The sequence below is a fragment of the Megalops cyprinoides genome, chromosome 1, assembly GCF_013368585.1.
Source record: "Megalops cyprinoides isolate fMegCyp1 chromosome 1, fMegCyp1.pri, whole genome shotgun sequence".
In the NCBI taxonomy this organism is placed as follows: Eukaryota; Metazoa; Chordata; class Actinopteri; order Elopiformes; family Megalopidae; genus Megalops; species Megalops cyprinoides.
In genome coordinates this window covers 26,151,556-26,172,692 of record NC_050583.1, presented here as the reverse complement: position 1 = coordinate 26,172,692, position 21,137 = coordinate 26,151,556, and the positions used below count along the sequence as shown (strand labels likewise).

General features: G+C 41.3%; 1 protein-coding gene across 1 annotated transcript in view; it reads left to right on the top strand.

The window, feature by feature from the left end:
- snx29 (sorting nexin 29) overlaps positions 1–21,137 on the top strand; it is a 124,183-nt gene that overhangs the window by 34,892 nt on the left and 68,154 nt on the right. Inside the window, exon 15 of the mRNA XM_036534491.1 lies at positions 19,550–19,656. Coding sequence (XP_036390384.1) covers positions 19,550–19,656 — 107 coding nt within the window. The remainder of the gene's footprint in view (positions 1–19,549; positions 19,657–21,137) is intronic.

Genomic DNA, 21,137 nt, shown 5'->3' with positions numbered 1-21,137 from the left:
TTTACGTGAGAGGCGAGGTGTGAGAGAGTGCTGGGCTCTGCGCAGGTAGGGCCAGGTGGTCTGCCATATAGGGATGACACATTCAATCACCTGCACTGCGCGGTGTTAATGAACATTTTAATCAACACCTGCTTGTTAAACAGCATTTTAATATCTCCCCTGTTGCTGTTGTTTTCAATTACCTGAGGTTGCTTCGCTTTGGTCTGGAGGAAGGGTGAGATGGTTTGGGCCGTGTGAGTTGGCTGACGTGCCTCTGCTCCTTGAAGACAGTGCTGAGAACTGTCTGCCTGCACTAGTTGCCTCAGGCTGTTTGTATTTTTCAGCCAACAGAAACATCCCACACCTCAACAGGTGCCTCCATCCATGATCCGGCCCGTGAGGGTGGGCCCCCTGGGGTCCTCGTGAGAACAAGCCCCCACACACCCGGTGCCCGCTCTGCCGCCTGCTTAGAAATTCAGCCGTTACACTCAGGAGCACATAACTGAAACCAGCAGGGGAACAGGAGGACCCAGAGAGGCAGAAAGCGTTTTAATGAATGTTATAAATGAATATGTTAACCAATGATTTAAGCGGCTGAGTGCTTACACTGATCAATTGTGAGTCATCTTATGAATATTCTGCATCGAGAGGAGAGAGAATATGCACAGTCGAGATGAGACGCTAAATGCGTATGTGGTAAACATTATTCTTATCATCCTAGGTTTTGTCATTGGGTCAAAGTCATCCCCCCCCCCCCCCAACTCCGCCCCGTTGTTGGTGCAATTACAGGAACAGCTGCATGTGTCACTCCCTCTTCATAAAATGACTGCAGTCAGGCATGGCAGGTGTCCCTGCAAGGTGTTGACGGTGAGATTCTGTTCCTCTGATCCCTGCTCTGTATCACGGGACATCCGCACACTACTGCACACTCCCTGTCTCAACATGGGTGATAGTAGTCTGTTTTTCTTTTTCCCCCTCTTGATTATTTTCAGTGTAATTTTACCAGGAAGAAAAGGAACATTATGGCGTTTATGACGATGGTAATTATTGTGCTCTTGCTTTAGACACTGAGTTGAATGTGGTGCTGTAGAGGTAGTGCAATCATCAGTGATGGACATGGTCCTGGATTCCACTCAACAGTTATACTCAGGCTACCATTCTTTTGTATCACTGCCACTTACGGCGCACTGCTTGCTTCTCTTTTGCAACGTTCTTTAAATTACCTGAATTACGTGGATTTGCCTGTCGTTACTGACTGGCAGATGGAGTGGAACTGACCTGAGTCTGGGATATAGTACTGTTTACCAGCCAGGGTTATGCTATGGAGTATGCTATGGAGTACGCTATGGAGTAATCAGTAAAACTATATATGTTTATTGTTTGATTATTGATTATGATGTATGATTATTGTTTATTGTTACGTTTTGAGAAATCACTTTGAAAGTTTGTTCCACCCCCCCCACCCCCTCCCACGGGACAAACTGTTTTCCAAAAACTCCAGAAAACCTGCAGAAAAAAATTCCAGAAACCTTGTAGGCTTTGTGTCATATGTCATTTATTTTTTTAAAGCCTGGTTTCTTTTAATTCACCACAAATTTGAATTATTTGTTTAAATTAGTTTTCTGTTTCTTTTACAGCTTAAAATAAAGTGCATACAGTATATTTAAAAACTATGAAATTTGTTAGTGTAGTTAATTAGATTAAATTCTTATAGTTTTGATTGCTGTAATTAAATTTAAATGCAGAATATCATTGGGTTGTTTGGCTTTGCTCCAGCCTCTTTGATGAATAAGAATAAGCAAGATGCTGGATGAGTAAGACTTGTGGTAAATGCTATCTTGCTATCAAGACATTTATTATGAAGAAAATTGAAAATGCTGTTTCCTCTATAAATCGATTTTCTTCCAATTATTTTGCACCGTGTAAAACTTAAAGCACCTCTTAAAATGGATCTTTCAGCTTGGTTTTGCAGAATGCCTGAGAGACCCCCTTTAGAATATGAATCAATGTAGTTAGATTTGGAAAGGAAAATTGCTCAGAAAGATAATGTGCAGAAATGAGCTTTGCAGTGTTCCCATGTTAATAGATCCTTCTTGATTTGTATGTATGTAAGTTCCAAGAAGTGTCAGAACAAGCCTAGGGCTCAAAGCCAAAACCATACATGGAAAAAAGAGCAGCACATAGAAATAGCATCAAACACTTTATTGCTCAATTAGATTAAAAGGTATTTCACTGGCACATGTATTCAGCAGGAGGACAGGTTCTGAGAACCTTGTGGATGCAGAAATGGTTCTTCTGTATTGACGTGCCATACCGTCATGACTTGTGTGGTACTCTCTTGTCAGCCCGTACAGCACTCCCATATAGGCAGACTTTTCTTCATTTCACCCTAGAGACTTTCTGGTTTAAACCCTGACAAAGTGATTTCCCTCCTCCTTTCAAAAAAGAATGGTTTGAATTATTCTGCATTCTGTTTTGCCTTTTTGAATTCATGCATGTGACCTGCAGTATAAAATCACCAGAGGCACTGTTGGAGCGGCTGTCAAAGACAGCGGAAGTCTTACCATAACCTGCTTGACTAATGAGTCATTGGCTGGTGTTTGAACAGGAGAGGAAATGTATCCGAAAGAGCTCTGGGTAAAGGTTGTAATCTGTATCTGAGCTCACCATTTGGGCTCATTTAAACAACAATTTTTAGTTGTACTATTTACTTTGTTAGTATGGCTATTTTTTAACAGTATTAAAGGTTTCCCTTGTTGCATGTCCTCTGGAATATAAAGTCTGCCATGATATTTTTCAACACGTTCACCCTCAAATGGTTTCTAGCTTCCCTTGTTGATTCCCACTTTAGATGTTGCATTGCTAATCTGATGGCAATTTCTACGAAAACTCAAATACATCACCACAGGCGTACATGTTAGTGAAGAATTGCCCATTGATGTCTCTATTTTTGACAAGGCTATCAAGTTCCTTTATACACCTTGTAACTTGAATTAGGTGTGTAAAGGTTGCCAAGAGATTATCACCATGTCACTAGCTGGAGGCAGTATGCCACAAAGATAGAATTTTTAGCCTAAACCTTATTATTAAACATTGGGTGTATGTCTTGTATGTATGTATGAGTGTAGTTACTGATTTTTTTATCTATATATCTATATCTATATATATATATCTATCTAATAATGCAGTTCCTTTCCAGAAGAAAAAGTTAAATAAGTAATGTGACAAACTTGCTTAACCCAGAAGAGCTCCACCATGACCTTATGTGAAGCTTGATCTCCACTGTTTGTCTATGATGACTGTAACGCTGACCGCATCCTCATCACTGTGGATGGATGTGTGGTGGCAGTTCAATTTCGGTTGCCCTGATTGAAAAAGATATGCATTTATTGCATGTAGGCTATGTGCATGTTCGTATGAATTTGAAAGGATTACTGATATTGAAGGAATCGCCATCCTCCCCTCAGCAGCATGTCATTCCCTCCCGCACAATCCTTGACAGATGTATGTTTTCACAGGGAGACATGGCCCATGTATATTTTTTGACAACAGGTGGCAGTGTAACCTCTGCACCTCCAGAGCTTTGTGTCTTGGGTATTCACCCCCTTGTAACCTGTCTCTGTTTACTCCCACACTTATTTTCCCTGGTTCAATGAGCACAAGCAGATTCCAGCCTTTGTCTTTCAGATCTGTTCACCTTTTACCTTCCTTTCCAGACCCTGTGTTTTTAGTTGCAAAAATGTACAGTCATGTACAGTCGTGAGAAAGCAACCAGTCAATTCTACACAATTCTTTCTGAGCACATGTCCCCTATACAACTGACCTGCACTACTTACATATTTAGTAAATCATTTAGTGCTGCATAACGCAAGCGATAATACTGAATGTAGCAGTGTGTATCTAATGAACCCTGCCGGGACAGAAGATGAATCCTGTCTTTATGCCAATCCCAATGCAGACTAATTATTAGCTATGAGGATCACTTCTGCTTTGAGTGAAATGTATCTGAATAATACTCGAAGCAACATCTTTGATATGATTTTGGATTAATTTTGTCTACCAAGGTTGGAGAAGCAAGACTGATAGGATGAGGAGAAGCTCTAAAGCGCAAAAAAATGGTGGGAAAACTGCCAGTAATTCATCATTTCAAAAGATCAGAACATTCAAATAGGCTCGTAAAAAGTGTTCCCATTATATGCACTATTGCCAATAATTACAGAATTACCAGTGAATGTCCAGAATTACCAATAATAATATAATACTGGAAAGGCCACAGTCCAGAAGGGCATATCAAGAAGACATCCAGATACGCTGAGGAAATGAAATGGATGCTAATGATGTAAGTGTAATGTGGAGTGTGACTCTGGGCTGCGAGGACCTGGAGCAGCTGTGCAGGCGAGCGGCAGCACTGGCGCGGGGCCAGGAAGGCCTCGGGGCGACATCTGACTCAGTGCAGAGGGAAGGCCGGTCCCCGGGCCGTGTCCGCTACACGCCGCGTCCACAGCGCGCGCACCCCGCGGGCTCCATCGCCGGCAACCCCGCCGTCTCTCATTAGAATAAATCCTAACGCTGAACACATCCCTCCTCCTTCAAGGAGACTGAATTTGCTGAGAAGACAAATGGAGGCGACGCGAAAGGCAAGGACTTTTCGCCACAGGCTGCTCTGCACAACAAGTCAAGTGGCAAACATTACCGAGTTCCTGTTAGATTTTCATCGAGGCCTTTACTGTGGAGTGCACCCTTTGTCCCGTCCCCGTCCCCCCCTTCAAATAATGTGTTACACGTGAAGGTGCACATAGAATGTGGAGGCTATAAGCAGAGGCATTCACTTGCATCATGAATTTGCAGAAGCCAGTGGCATGGATAATGAAATGGAATCACTGTTTACTGGTGCTATCCGCTCTCTCACGGGGTTAACGATTGTTTCTCATTGATCTAAGATTAGGGCAGTACAAATGTTCCACTCTGTTCTCTCGCCATGACTCCCGCAGTGCTCACAAACCACCCTCCTGCATCTGCCTCGGATCTGTCTCTTCTGTCTTCTTCTGGGTTTTAATTATCTTCATCTACACTTTTCTCTACCTTTTCTCCTCCCTCCTTCACTCCCTTATGTATCTCTTTTCCTCCTCGTCTTTCTTTCGTTCTGTGCCTCTGTTCCCCCAGGGCTTGGTGGTGTAAGAAAGGGGTCAGCTGGTCTACACGTTGTTAAAAGAAGGATGACATGTTAGCTGAGCCTGACCTATTTGATGGAGCCATTATCAATAATTAAAATCTCAGTAGTAAATTGGAGAGGATTTGAGTGGGAGGCGAGAGACTGCGGCCCCTTGGTTGTTAATTAACTGGACCTGCAGTCCATCGCAGTTCACACAAGCATCGGTGATTGGTCTCCATCCCATCTGTGGCCATGTAGAGATATCTGTAATTTGTATTTGTGAGAGTTCACCTCTGCCTACACTTCCTTTGAATGCGTTTTTCTCATGCCGAACTTTCTTCCTGGGCTGCAACATGTTGTGTGCAAGTGTAACTTGCTGTACATCAAAGAGATGGAATAGTTCTCCAATTTATTCCTTTGATTTATATCAACTGCCTTGTTAGTGGCGAGGGAGGAAAAAACAGTATTGCAGGAATGTTGTGCCCATCAAGCACTGCATCTCAGGGGTTAGGGGAGAATTGTGCAGTTTACTTTAAAATGGGCCCTGATGCTCCCTGTTCTGATTGTCATGTTAAAATGTACCCCCTGGAATGGTTATCTTCTTTTATGAAATGTTATTTATTATCTGCTCTGCAGGCCTAGAGAGTTCAGTATGGCAGAAGACTGTGTAATCCCAGGATAGATTAAGTAGTTGAATATCTTCATTACTGCACGCCCGTTTCACATGATTACTTGCCATTACTGCCAAGCACCTCGGGCCAGCCATTTGTATGAAAAGATCCTCTTTTAACTGTATATAAAATGAGCAGATATGCTTTGAAAGGCCTTTTGTTATATAGTTTTACTGTAATATGCTAGCAGGCGATGAAAAATACTTGAATTCCATGTTTAATTGTTTGGAAAGTCATCTTACACTGCACTTTATGATGACCTTGCAATAAAATGGGAGGCCAGGGCATTTGTAATGTCTGACTGTAATGGTATGTTGGTGTCAGAGTAAAAGCTTTTTTTGTCCAGGCCTTGGAAGAATTTAATCAGTTATTATACAAACCAAGTTCATATTCAATTCTGGAAATCCAAGATGCACTTCTTTTCCCTTGTCTTCTTTAGTGCTCACCTAGGCTACATTGTCCCTTCCTGCTTTTGTCTGGCTGTCAAGAATCAATTTGTTCTAGTTCAGTAGAAAATCAGTGATCTGTGGTATTTTTTTTTTCCCCACACATTTATTATAATGCAGTTTGAAGCTAAAAAAGAGGAGATAAAAAGATGTTACAAGTGAATGAGAGGAGATAAAATTCAAATTGAAATTAGCAAGGGATGGGAGAATGGGGAGAAAGGTGATTTCCAAGGGAAAGGGTTTGTCTGCATTGGTAATGCAGTGCCTTCTGTGTGTGCTCAGAAACAAAATTTGAGGAGTGTGATAAATATGCAGAGACATACAGGAGAGATTATTATTCATCAGATGTGGTACAGATTAACCTGTTTAATATCCCCTCACTTGCTATCCCTGACAATAGGGCTGGGTTATTATCAGCTAAACAAACCATTATTAATGAGCTTGCCATACCTGCTGGAAATGTCTGCATGTCCTCTCACCTCAAAGTACTATGCAAAGTACACCCTTTGTAGAACTTCAGCTCATTCGCACTTTTCTTTTGAGGCAAATCAAGACATCTCAGATGGTATCAGCTGTATAAACTACCACCGCCTTGCAATATGATATGTGCCAGATGCATAATACTGACTTTTAAAACCTTATGTGTCCTTTATGCTGCAGTTTGCAGCATGGCAGCGATGAACTTGTCATAGAAAAGTAAATTCATTGAAAACTTGATGGATACATATGGTTCCATATCAAAAGTACGAGGGCTGTGAATTTGTGAGGGTTTCCTCATCTATTAAAGCTATCAGACTCGGAGAATGATTTGAGACAGTGGCCAGAAGTCACATACTATGCCATGTTAAATCAGCTCTCTACCAGTGGAGATAGGGAGTAAATTAGGAATGACAAAAGTTCTGAAATATTATAATTAATGCACACTGCCAGAAGGTCTTGGCCAGTGCTTTTTACCTAAAAGTGCTATCAATGAGGTAACTTGCTGGACAAACATTACGTGCCTGACATGTAGCTTCCTTGGAAATAAAAATCATTATATCATACTGTATTTATCTAATGGTATTTATCTTGGAAAAGCAAAAAAGCATGACAATTCACTTCAGCTACTAACTGTCCTGAAAAGGCCTCTGCTTCCTGACTTCTTAAGTAGGTTTCTTGTTGGGGGGTTTCCAACAGTATGACCCAAAACTGGGTTTGGTTCCATATGTTTTCAGGAGAGAGATTGAAGGGGCACACATACATGCTTTTATGAAAGTGTTAAGCCCTAAGCCACCCTCTCTCGTCCTCATTTTGGTTGGGGAGTTTGTAGAATGATAACGGCGCTTCCCACAGACACTGTGCTCTTTATAGATCGATGTCCAGGGTTTGAAATGTCTTTCAATTTCCTCTACTTGGCCTGACAACCACAGTCTACTTATGCTCCCGGTCCTTCAGGATTATTATTTTGTTTGAAGTAGCAGCTTGAGGCCTTCACTGCCAATATTGGTATTTTTTGTGAGGAACTAGTTGTTTTCAGCCTAAACCTGCACCAGCGGTGAGCCATACCATAGTGTTATGCCCACTACAACAATTGCTGCACTATATAATGACAGCTGTAGTGCCAGAATGCCCACCACACAAGGGGAAGCACAATACAATGCCCATGTCAGAACAGACAGATACTTTGTCTTCTATTGCAGCACACCAATGCAACATACAGTATATGACCCAGTCAGACACTCGCTGGTCAAAATGGGTCCAGACACAATGATGATGAGGTAGTAATTATGTGGCAGTGTGAGACATGACAGGCAGGCAGGGCACTGGCACAACAGACAAATCAATTATCAAATGATACCTGAGTGTGACTTATTCGAATAGTGTGAGATAGTATGAGATGGTGCAGCAGCACAAGGCTAGAGAAACAGTTGCCTGGAGTCAGGAAACTTAAAAGATTTATTTAAAGCACACATAAGACAAGCAAATGAAGCAAAATAATGAGGGGAAAAAAAACAGCCGAAGTAGAAAGATAAGGAGACGAAAAACCAAAGAAATAAAATTACAGCAGTGAGTTTAGGCAAAGAAATAGAGCAGAAATAGCTTGTACAAGCCTTGTTTGTGGCAGCTGGGAGACTTGTTGTGCAGATACTCTCCATATGTATCTCTGACCTCTCTTTAAATCTTAATACAAGCAAGTACCGACATTCCACACTTGTCTGTGGTTCATTATAATCTACCCTTCAGTCTTGCAATGGGATCACCATGTAGAACTATGACATGAGAGATTCCGATCATTATCTTAAATTTATAGTAGATGTTAAATTTTAAAGTACTAATCCATTATCTTGATTGGAAATGAATAGTTAGTCATGAACACTTAAATGTCTTTGCTGCTTAATTCCAACCGCCACCATGTTCAAAAGAGAATTTGGAGTGTTGTGATAAACTGTCCCAAGGAAACTAGCATCAGACTCAGACAGGGAGAAGGCAATCTGAGATAGAGAAGGCAATGTTTAATGGTTATACCTCAAATTTCAGGGCAGCACTCAATTCTGATGCTTCAAAATGGCTGTTAAGGTGGTTTAATTTGTAAGGCATCCACAGGTTTGATGAAAACATAACTATTCCAATAACTGTACTCTCATTAATTAATTTTGATTAAAGAAGACTAAAGTAAATTAAAAGACAAAGCACAATTGCAAAACTCAGTGTTGTCATTCTGATGTGTATGAAATATGAAATAAAACTAAAAGGAACATCTATGTTGATCAAACTGAGATTAGGCGAGGTGGTGGAAGGACAAAAAGATACAAGTTTTATGCTTTCCTCAACTTGATGAAGAGGGAATGTTTCCCTGTTCTGAGGAGCGGAAGAAGGAAATCAAAGCGGGCCTGTCATGGATGAGGGCCTGGCTGTAACAAGCTGCAGCGTCAGCTGGAAGGAGCAGTAATCACACCCTCACAACACTGACTGACGCATTGCCCTTCAGGCTTCTCCAAACTCATCTGCTGAAGAAGAACTTAACTTTCCAGTGCTAGTTAGCTAGAGACAGCTTCCTTAATCATGCATCCTGCCAGCCAGGCTGGAGTGAGAATAGGCTACTCCCACTGTATTCCCTTTCTGAAAGAAGCTGAGTGTGTGTGTGTGTGCACCCTTAGCTGAGAGAGCCAGAGACACGGCAGCGCGCGGTCCTCCTGGTCACTCATGGTAACTTGACACATTTTTAATCTTGTTATGCTCAGGGTAATGAGACAGATCACTCTGTTTGACAGGGGGTCTGGTAGTTAGTAATTCTTGGCCAAATTGCTACAGAGCTCTTAGAGTGTTGGAGAAAATAATTCTAATTTTGTTTTTGAGATTTATTTCACTGGGAGACAGATGTCTGATATTTCTATTCTCGTCTAATATGACTTAATTAAAAACTATGACTTGGCCAGGGGTAGAATTTGAACTTTTAGTCCCACAATAGTTAGACTCAATAACTTAACCAATTTAATCACATTTCAACCATACTGCATTACTTTTTGAAAAGGAGGGTGTGTTTACAGCAAACAAATGTAGATGAACATGTTGTCAACATTAAGTGTGATTAGGGTATAGTATGATATCTACTAATGGTTCATCATATTGTAGTGTTTAAGTTATAGTTTTGATGGGAGAAAACAGTAGTCTTATTTGCAGTTGTATGTAAATGCTCAAAAGTAGCTCATAGCTGTCATTTTGTCAGAAGTAGCGCACTAATTTGAACTTCAGATAGAAGGCAGTACATGGATCAGAATTGTGAAAATTAGGTGTAAATCAGCCTTGTGAAGACTTGTGAAGTTTTGGGGTGTTTTGGATTGCATCCAATATAATGTGACAAGCACTGCAAAGTCACATGGAATCTACCAGTCATACCACTGTACCACCACTTTTGAGCAAAAATGTGAAATCTGAAAACAATGACATGGCTGCCAACAATGCAAACACTTCCGTGACGTGTGGGCATCAACAGTTCATAATTGTGCATTCAGGTAGTCATTTTTGGTGGTGATTTTGTTCCAGTTTGAGAAATTCTGAGAACTTTATCAGGCAAAAAACTGTAATACATAATCTCTAATACTGTGATGTGTGGCTAATCAGTGCTATGCCATTTGATATTACAGCTTTTGCTTTTGGGGAGTTCATCCCCAAAGGATTCTTCATTTATCTTTGTATTATTGAAAACATTGTTGTCCCTACCATTGAATATTATTGAGCAATAGTATCTGTCAAAGAGCAAGCAAATATCTAATATGGTTACCAAGCTGAACTGATAGTTATGTCCAACATAAAACCTGGACAAAAACACTCGGGGCCTGTGCTCTGGTTCTTGACCCCCCTGTAAAATCATTTCTAGGTCTAATGGTTTAATGATATTAAATAAAAAGCTTGGTTTTTGTGTTTTTTGCTGGAACAGTGTAATTGCAGACATTGTGAGGCTTCCCTTGAATGCCACGTTGTGCTGACCTGTGCTGGTCTGTGCATTGTACTTTCCCCTTGATGAATACCTCAGGTTGGGAGGAATCTCATTTACTGCAATGTCTGGCTGCTTGCTTTTATAATGGGCATCTGATAAGATCATAATATCATGGTGCCCAGTGCCAATGGAGATATGGCTGTCTCTCTCAAAAAAACCCAGAAATGGGAAATGTCTAAATTACACTTGCTAATGAGATGCAATGACTGTGTGTGTGTGTGTGTGTTTTAATTCTGTATCAGGGTCTGAACACATTTCAATTGATAAGAAATGAAAGACTTTTAATATCAACTTTAAAAGAAATGATGAGTGAAGTCATAATGGATGCTGTGAACTTTATTCTGTAGCCAGGAGGGGTAGTTTGCAGACGGTCTCTCCACAGACAGCGAGCTGCTTCCTTCAGTTTTCATGCAGAGTTCATCGCCTCCTTTTTTAACAGATTGTGCCATTAATACTTCATGTCTGTGAAGCCACCCAGCAACTTCACTCTTGTAAATAAGTACTCAGGCTTGCGTTCAAATTGGTCACATCAAAACCCATAAAGTAAAACAAATTATAAATACTGTGCAAAAGTGCTTTCCATCAGCAAGTTCTTTATAGTTTTATGTCATTGAGAAACTGCTTTAAAATACACGTCAAAAGAGACTTTAAGGTGAACCGAATGTGAAAGACATGAGAGTCTGCTTTCACTGGAGCCGCATTGGACAATCTGGAACAAACATTTTCATCTTGCTTGTTTATGGGCCATGTCAATTATCAATATGTGTTGCAGTTTAGCTCAAATTTAGAGAATGTCAATGTTAATGTCAGCATAATGACAGTGCCCTACTGACATTACTCAGACAGTGTAATTCTCCTTTGCCTTCCAATGTTATTGGCTGCAGACCTAATCGTAATTGGATTATCGTGTGAATTATGCCATCACCTCTTATTTTAATAGGCAATCAGCCATGCTGGACAATCATTTGTTTCCAGCAAGAGGAATAAATGTTCTCTGATAGTCAGTCCTGCAGTCACCCATGATCAGTGTTTCCCAAAGCTTCTCCCTGTATTTTCTCTCCACGTGCTAGGCGGATTCTTTCATCAATGAAGGCTTTAGATGTTTGTAAAGCAAGCCCACTTTACATTTGTTGTTGGCCCATGTCTTAATTTATCTGCTAAGATAACATTGCTCTATATGGTTTTGTCTTTTGTTTTGGGAGGGTCAGGATCTTTGAAATATTGTGAAGGTCAATGCAATATTAAAGGCTTTGTCCTTAAAACAGCTAATTATTGCAGTGGTGTAAGAGGAATCCCACTCTCTGCTCAACTAAAAAATGCAAAAAGTTTTTTTTTGTTAGTTCTCTGACAAGAGCTCTGCCATCTGATACTATTAGTTGTAAGATGGCTTCTCTGTCAGCATAGTTTGTACATTAACCATTTGATATTGCAGGTTAGCTGTTGTGATTTTCTCCACTCGTTAGACCTACAACTCAGAAGAAGACAGTTGCCCAAAACTTGCCCATAATGCGGAAACTGCAGAGCTTTTCTCCACTCTCCAGGTGTTCTGCCTCTGATGACAGTGTAACCTGCCTCTAGCACAGCTTTTGTCATCAGTTAGGGGCCAATGAGTCAGATTTATGGTGTAATCCAGGGTTTTTTCAGAACCACTGGGAAGGTCGTGAGCTGTTCTGCTCGGAGTGAGCCCCTGCTCTCTGCACTCTCCTCTCCCTGCTGCCCTGTGTAGATGTGAACTCCAGTTCCTCACTCCTCTCATGGACTGCAGTTGATGATATAGCCACCTTCTCTCTGAAGCAGTGGAGGAAACAAGCTTTCTCTGATCATCCCCGAGTGGCAGTCATTATACCCCTGTCACCTTTCTGGGCTCTCGGCACTTCAAAACGATGGCCTTGATGAGCGCCTTTTCCTTACCCTAATAACACATCGCCGTACTGTCCACATCACACAGGAGAAACCTTGGGATAATCAGGCAACATTACTGTGGTATTTTTACAGCTATTCAAAAACCTCTTTGATGTAAAGGTGAATAATGAAGAACATTTAATATTTTCTGTAGCCTGCAGCCTGTGTGTACCAGCAGGGGCAGCTTTAGGGTGTATAGCATCATGGTACTGCTGATGTGTTTTATGTGCATCCGGTCATGTGGCATTATGATTCAGGACTTTCATCTTTTGTGATATTAAAGCCTGATTATGTTGCTGTAATTGTGGGTACTTTGCTTAAAAGTTCAAATATATAAGAGTAAGCCCATAAAGAAAAGGTACTTGGCAAAATGCCACAGGCATAGGTGGATTGTGCTTCCCTCTGTGTCTTTGAAAGCCTTGAACAAGATGATATTACAGCATCTGAAGGGTGTGGTTTACTGCAAGTAATCTGAAGAGCAAGCAGGATTCTCACAAGGCAGACCATGTCCTGAACAATTTGGCCTCTCGCACATATAGTCACATAGTTCACCACATGGATGGTTTCCTCTCTATGTCAGTTTCATTGAATACAAGAAGGCCTTTGACAGTTCGGACTGAGAAATACGTTGCAGACTACTCTGATGCTTACAGGATATCAGACAATATCTAACATGGGTCATTTACAATGGGTCTATGGGTGTGGAGTTGAATGTGGTGTCGATATACCACTGAAGTGTAATATTGAAGTTAGAGAAGGATGGTATCTCTCACCATTCATCTTCCTGCTGGAAGTAGACTGGATCTTGAAGCTGACAGGAGAAAAGAAACGGGATCCAGTCAAGCTTGGATCCAAGACTCATTTTTGACATATAACCATTTTAACCAAACTGCTGGCACTCCACATAAGTTGTTGGTGCCATAAACATTCTGCCCAGTCAGCATAATCTACCCCAATGAAGCCATGGAAACAAATGTAATAAAGAAAGCTGGAAAGGCAGGGACATTCCAACACAGAGCAAGACATGCTTGTCAAGGTAGATTACATTTCCCACAAAACAAGGAACATAATTAAATTACAGTGTAAAAGCAGTGCTAGTTTAGCAGTCGAGAACATCAGCTCTTCATAAACTTGTGTGAACTTTGTGAACAAATGCCTCAGTAAAATACAAGGTATCAAATGAAAACCTATGGGACAGATAAAAATAAACAAATGCGGTAGGACAGGAGGGAACAGTTGTCACTTATTAAACTGTAGGGCAAATGGAAGAGAGACAGACCTTTGCTTGGACCGAGATAGAGCTGGAAAATAGGACACACATAGAAAGGGACAAAATGAAAGACTTGTGATGAAGGTGCTTGAATGTCTGTTAGTTGGTGTGGAAAGGTCTGGGTATGTAAACACTTAGTTCTACTAACAATTAGTTCTACTAATACTACTAATAGTCTTCTGTGTGGACCTGTTGAGCATTGCTCTGTTATAGCACAATTGAAGATATCCAGATAGCCTGTGACTTCCAGTCAGCTTTGGCTTTTTTGTCTTTTTAAATGTGTTGCAATTTCATTCTGGAAGAATCCTCCCATTCATTTTATGAGGGAGTGAGACGCTTGCTTTCTTTAATGAAAAACAAATTAAAGATAAAGAATGTGTTTGCATAGGGTGCTGAAATTGCTTTGAAATTACTCTGGGTTCAAAAGAATGTTTTGATTGGTTTGTGATGTGGTGGGCTGTGTGTAGAGTGTTCTGGGAAATGTGTGATGAAAGAGTGTGTGTTTGCGCCTTCAAAATTGCAGCAGAATTGGGTTTCACGGACAGCTGAAATTGGCAGCATCTCTCCTGTAATTTTGGGTTACAGATTTGTGAAAATGTGTTACCACTGTCTGTAGCCTGACCCTGTTGAAAGTTCCATCTGTGCATTGACAAAATAATAACTCTAATTTAAGAAGGACCTTATTTAAGGTTGGCTAAGTGGGCCATAGTGCTTAGTAAATAAAAGAGGACTGAATTATCCTTTGTATTGGTTATGTTACAGTTAAGAGGAAGACATTTCTGCTGCAGTTCAAGACTACTCATAGGCTACTCCATATCTGGTTTGTCTTGAAAAAAAGTAGAATATGAAAGGTTTTGAAAAAGTGTGGATTGTGTTATGATGTCTATCAATATGGTGTTTTCATATGTCATCTCCATTCCAGTAAAGAATTCTGTTCCGGCAGTTTTTTGCAGGTTGTCCATGAGGGAAGCAAATTCGAAAAAAAAAAAAAAAAAAACAGTGAAAAGAAAGAGATACATTTTCTTCATGTTTATCAAGGTTGAGGTGCACAGTATGCTCGGTGTGCAATTTCACGTGTATATATTAAATTGGCCGCATCCTGTAATTTAGTGTTATCAGCAAAGGCACAGTCCCTGATGTGATGATATGCTGCCTTTATCTGAAGGAGAAGCAGTGGTGCTTGATTTGAAAATGAAGGGAGATTACTTCGATTGCAACGCCTCAATTAACTTGGATACTTTTTTTCCCTTTTTGTAATTCACCATCAGAGAATGTGTACATATTGCCTGTGTACATACTGGAAAGCTCTTTGAGCTCTAATGTGCAGAGAAGGAGACACATGGGACTGGGTATTTAAAGCCAGCAGCAGATGCGCAAGGCGTTCTGTAATGTGCATGGCTCGTTGGTGAGACTTGACCGAGATATTTACCGTAGGTGTGTTAATGGAGGCTTAAATAATCCATTTACCAGGGGTGAGTTTATCAGTCGGTAACTCTTGTCCCCATGTGACTATTAACAACAACTGGAGCAGCTGAAAACGGAAAAGTTTCCGATGGAGGGACGATGGCTGGCTGCCCTGCACTGACCAGTACTTTTTTCCCCCCAACGAATGAGTGAAGGCGTGCCCTGGGCCTTGGTGTGCCTGGTTGATGGGGTTATCTGGCTCTTGTTACAAATGCTCATGCTCATTTCTGTGCCCTCTTCTCATTGGCTGGACATGGAGCGGACAGAAGCAGGACTTGAAAGGGGTGAGGTGTCAGTGTGTCCCCACTGTTCATGTTGGCTGTCAAAGCGGAACCGATGTGATTCCAGGTCACTCTGCCGCTAAAGAATTCCAGCACAATCACCCCATTTAGCACCATCGCGTGTCTGTCAGGGAGACTGGCCGTTAGGAGCAGGAAGGCACCCTGTTAGCCTTTCAGGTGTCATAGCCATTCTGTAGGGTATATGCCACTTTCAGATGGTCCACAATTGGTTTCTCCATGCTGACCCTTTCCCCTGGAAAGATCCTCTTTCTCAATCCAAATTTCAGAATCTAAATTCGGTCTTAGTTTTGCCTCAGTGATCAGCTTTCCTCTTGTGAACTGATGGATATTTTCTGCAGACACAAAGCAAGATTAGGATTTCTATATTAATTGAAGACATTGTGTTAGGAACATCTTGATTCTATAGTATTGCACGTAGGACATTTTTCTGTAGCCTTAACAGGCATTTTTGCCCTCGCTCTAATTATGATCTGTTTAGCCAGCGGAACAGCTATATTGAGGTTTTATTTGCTATTTATTTTGTTTTATATTTCCCCTATGCATTTTTTCATTATATTTTTCAGAGCAAGACAAAACCATACACAAAAGTTATGTCCTGAAGACCATGCTGTACATAAGCTACAGTTAATGCAAGGCAAGTTCAGTCTGATTGCATGTAAAAAAAAAAAAAAAAAAAAATTAACATGATTTTTGTTACTTTAGAACACAAGGCAGTACTATTTTCTAACAATTTCTGTGATAACCAAGAGTTTAAGCTTTTGCATTTTATACTGTCTCTCTTACAATGATCTTGAAGCCTGTGTGAATGTCTGGTGGCAGACTTTGGACTCTTTGTTGGGTATTTTTGTCTGCAGACTGCAGGAGGCTGGTGTCAGTACTGTTTATGCCAGTGTGAACTCCACGTGGGTTGCTTCTTGCAGATATCCTGTTTAAGAATGCGCAGCCGTCTCAGAGGGATAGAAGAACACAGCAGTATCTAATAGAGGATTTTATTATCCATCACATTTGGGCATTCAAGGAAAGAAAGGAGCAGTTCTTTACACACATCAGTTATCCTTGGAAATGTAACCTGCCTTGTTTGTTTATTCTTCCTGTTTGCGCGCTCGCATGCATGCACGCACACAGGCATATTCATTGGCAAAGCTCAACATGCGGTGCAGAATATAATGTCAGTTGGGACTCCGGATATTTCTTGTGTTGTGTTTTATATCAAGTTGTAATGATGATGTATTGTAGAACATTTTTTTTTCATCATGCATTGTCTCTCAGAGTTAACCTTTCTTCCAGAATCCTCTTGAGAGAAAAAAACCCCATAATTTCTAGATGAACCTGATTTCCATAAGCCAAGTAGAGAACGGCTCTCCTGCTTCTGTACATAGCGACACTTGCCTGATACTTCAAACAGGAAGTGCAACTATGACAGGGCTGGATTTGACACCTGGGTTTTGCTCATGTGCAACACATCCACAAAGACCTGGGGCCTTTAACCTGGAAGGGCTCTCTGTGTACACACAGGCAGGATCATTGCTTGAATTTACAGTTACTCCTTTGGGAGTTGCTCTCATCCAGGGCAATTTACAAAGGAATGCACGACGGTGCAGATAATCAAACCACATGAGCAGCAGTTTAAGACAAGCTTAGACACAGCTTTGGTTGTTTACATCTTGCAGACAAGGACTTTGTTACATTTTCTGATGAAATAGAAAAGGCAGAAAAAATATGTAACATGATTTTATTGGAATATATCCATTTCTTGGTAACCCAGGAGGTGTACCCGTGCTGGAGATGTGAGTGTGTGTTGGGAGTGGGGCCCGTGAAATACACACTGTGTGTGTGCAGCAACACTGTGTGTGTCAGCCATCCTGTGCCAGCTTCCTCTTCCTGAGAGCTCTGTGCATGTTGGCACTGGCATCCCTGTGGAACGCAGCCCAATGAGATTCTCATTTTGTGCCTCTTTTGTGGTTTAATTGGCTTTTGTGTGGCTGTGGATGCACACAGATACGTACACATGCGTATACATGCACCCATGCCGGCTCGTACAGATGTTTGCTCTTTGCAGTGTGAGCATATGGAGGTACAATTCAGAAAGCACACGTTCACGGACAACTGCCTAGACACACTTACAAACACACTTACAAATGCACCCAGTGCCCATACACACACACAAGTCAGACAGCTGCTCTAAATCACTGTTGAATTAGCACAGTTATTACAAGCCAGCTGCCTCTTCCATCTCCACAGTGTTCGCTCACATCTGTGCTGCCACACTACACACACACACACACACACACACACACACAGGTACACAGGTACACAGACGTCAATGTGTTACTTTATTAGAAAGACTTCATCATTTGTACAGCTAACCAACCTCTGTACAAGAAACAATACAATTTAATAAAGAGGCTGTAAACTTCCCTGACTGTGTGAGCAAGGGGGAAAGACAGGACTGTTGGTAGCCTGGAGATATGTCTCAGAAATGAATCCCTCAGCTACAAAGTGCTGATGTGGAAGAATGACAGGTCAATTGTCTTTTACCATGTTATTTACCTCACTTGCATAGTGTACCATGACAACGCTTTTTTCAGGATAGATTTACCGTGTGTTTTTTTGTTTTGCTTGGCTTTCTTTCCTTATCTGTATTTCACTGATATGCAACAGGAATCTTTGCACTTATCCAGACAAATCCTACAATCACTTCCTTTAAAATCAATTTCGTCTTCTTCGTCAGGACTGGAAATTCAGTGGTTTTGATCTGGATTAAATCTAATTGATTTTTTCTTTTTTTATAGTCTTTTATCCTTCCACCTCTAACACCATTTGTTTCTGTTGCTTTGCTGCAGATATTGCTTTTTTTTCTATGCCTTTGGGTTCTGAACAAAAAAGGTATTTTATGGCAGTGATGTTTTGTGTTCAAGTAAAAAAAAGTTTTAATGCAGTTTGCAGAGAGAAATATAGTCTTTCTTCCTTTTCATGAAAGGTATTGAACTCAACTGTTTTTAGTCTTCTCATCCACTCAGAAGTGGATTAGACTATGTTTTGAGGCTATTTCAGACTGTGTAGGCCTATCCCTATTATCTATTTAGCTGACACACCTCTTTATAAAATGTGGAGAGAACTAGAAAATGGTTTTGATATTAAGTTAGAAACTTGAAAGAAATTATCTCAACACTAACTTTCTGACAGTGATTAAAGGAAGAAGTATTCATTTACAGATACATGCCGGATGATCCCTGCTATTAGTGATGTGTGTTGGCAGTGATTTGGTGAGCACATTTAACAGCTGACTAGTGTCCTCTCATTCTTTCTCTCATCCTCTCATGTGAATGCTTTGCTGATGCATTTGCAGGGTGAATTAACGTTCAGCAACATTCACAACATGGCGATCAACAGATCCTGATCAACAGATCTTGCAAACGAAATGAGTGCCTGGCCACATTAAGCCCATGTTGAATTTTGTTAGTGTAGACCAGTGGCGTCGTTAGGTCCGATCATTTGGGGCTATAGCCCCGAATATTTTAAGCCTAGCCCCGAATATTTTCGCCCTGAAAAAGGAGGTGTTTATAGCAAAACAACAGGCAGACTGTGTAACAGAGCGGAACTTGACTTACAGCGTCCGAAGGTATGATAATATTTAATATAAAGGTAGATATAACCTCCCCAACCTACCGATGCTGATCTTCCAAGCCCCAGGCCCCAGGCAAACTTGACTTAACCCCGGAACTTCTCAGTAGCTAGAAACGTCCCTGGTGTAGACGTGTGTATCATACTGTGATGCTGAATCATTGCGTCATCAATAAGGGCATACCTACATTGCTCATTTTGTTGTGTCACAGGGACAGTCGTAAGTTTAACTCTGTGGCGCTCCCTCTGACTTTTTTCCCAGCACTCCCCACCCTGCGGAACTGCGATGGACCGCCGCCTGTTCCTCAGCCCAAGTCCGTGGGTGATGTGGAGGAGCTGGCCTCCAGCTACGAGCGCAAGCTGATTGAGGTGGGTACTTTGCCACCCTGTGGGTGCTGCAGCTTTAAAAGCTATCTGTTGAAAATATCACATTGCATACTTCCGGCATGAGGAACTATTTTGGCTCAGAGGTAATCAAATGTAGCGCAGTGGAGCAATTCCAATCGTGTGTGTTGATCTGTATGATGACTCAATTCTCATAGATCAGTACGAGAAAGCGAATGGGAGCTAACAGATCTTTGGCATGGATGCACAGTGTTGGTGTTGTCATTAAGTCTGGGACTTGGGAAAGCACCGCAGTCATGAAATCAAAATGAACATAGATTACCACAGCGCTCCACTTTTTAAAAAATATATTTTCCTTTTTTTAATAAGAAAAAAATTCTGTTTATCCTGGAGAAAAGCGTCCTTTTAGTCATTTATATGTTATGCATTTGTTGATTGCATTTACTTACTCATGTGTTCATTTTCTTAGCTGTCAGTCTCAATTGGGTACTTCACATGCAGGGAGAGGACAGGCTGCCTATTTTCTAAATCTCCGTTTAGGAACAGGAAAGCTTTGTTTTTCCTTGGCAGACTCATTACTTTCAATCTTATGAGCTGCCATTATGTGATTCCGTCCCCCTGCTAATGGAAATGTTAGCTGTAACGCAGCGTGATGCTCGCAATGTTCTAGTAAGACTGAATAAGAGAATGCTTGAGCCCTGCTGAACTTTCTGCCGCTGAATCTATGCCTCAGTGGCTGAGGCTGATGGGTTCAACAGAAATCAGGTACTCTATCTTTGACAACTGCTGTGCAGACAGAGAAGAAAGAAGAAATGGTTCATCAGCCTCAAAGTACGTAAGGAAATAATAGCAAAATTTCCCTCAATAAATGTTTTGTCCTTTGATTTACATGGTGTATAGTTCTAATTCCCTGAGGGAAAATTGTTCACAAGCTGCATTTTAGCCTAACAAATAACCCCCCCTTCCACCTCAGACGTGTTGCAAAGGTCACATGCAAGGAGGCATCCCTAGATCACAGTGGAAAGGCTCAACTTTTATTTGTCAGTTCCACAGTTCAGAGAGTGGAGGAAATGTATCCAGTATAAATAGTGGGGAGTAATTGATCCCCTCCAGGATCAGCTGTTGTTTTTCCCCATGAGATGACAGCGCCGTCAGCCATCTCGGATGAGGCTTAGAGGATCTCTTCTCCCTTCAGCGCACCCTGGCCGCCATGCAGACCCTGATGCCTCCCGCCAATGACGCACGTTATTGGTTCAGAAAATTCCTGTCATCTCAGGCCGCATTGTGTTCCATCTGTGAATCTAATATTGGACTCAGAGTCTTACATGTCACTGCAACTTTGAAGTAGATGATTGCTCCCCCCCCCATTTAGATTTTAGCCTTATAAACGCGGCAGTGGAGCTTCTGTGATCTATGCCTTCTAGCTGGAGGCTTGGGTGTAGTATGCTGCGGAGATACATGCACTGTGCACAAGGCTGCGTTAACCTATGGGGCAACATGGGCTG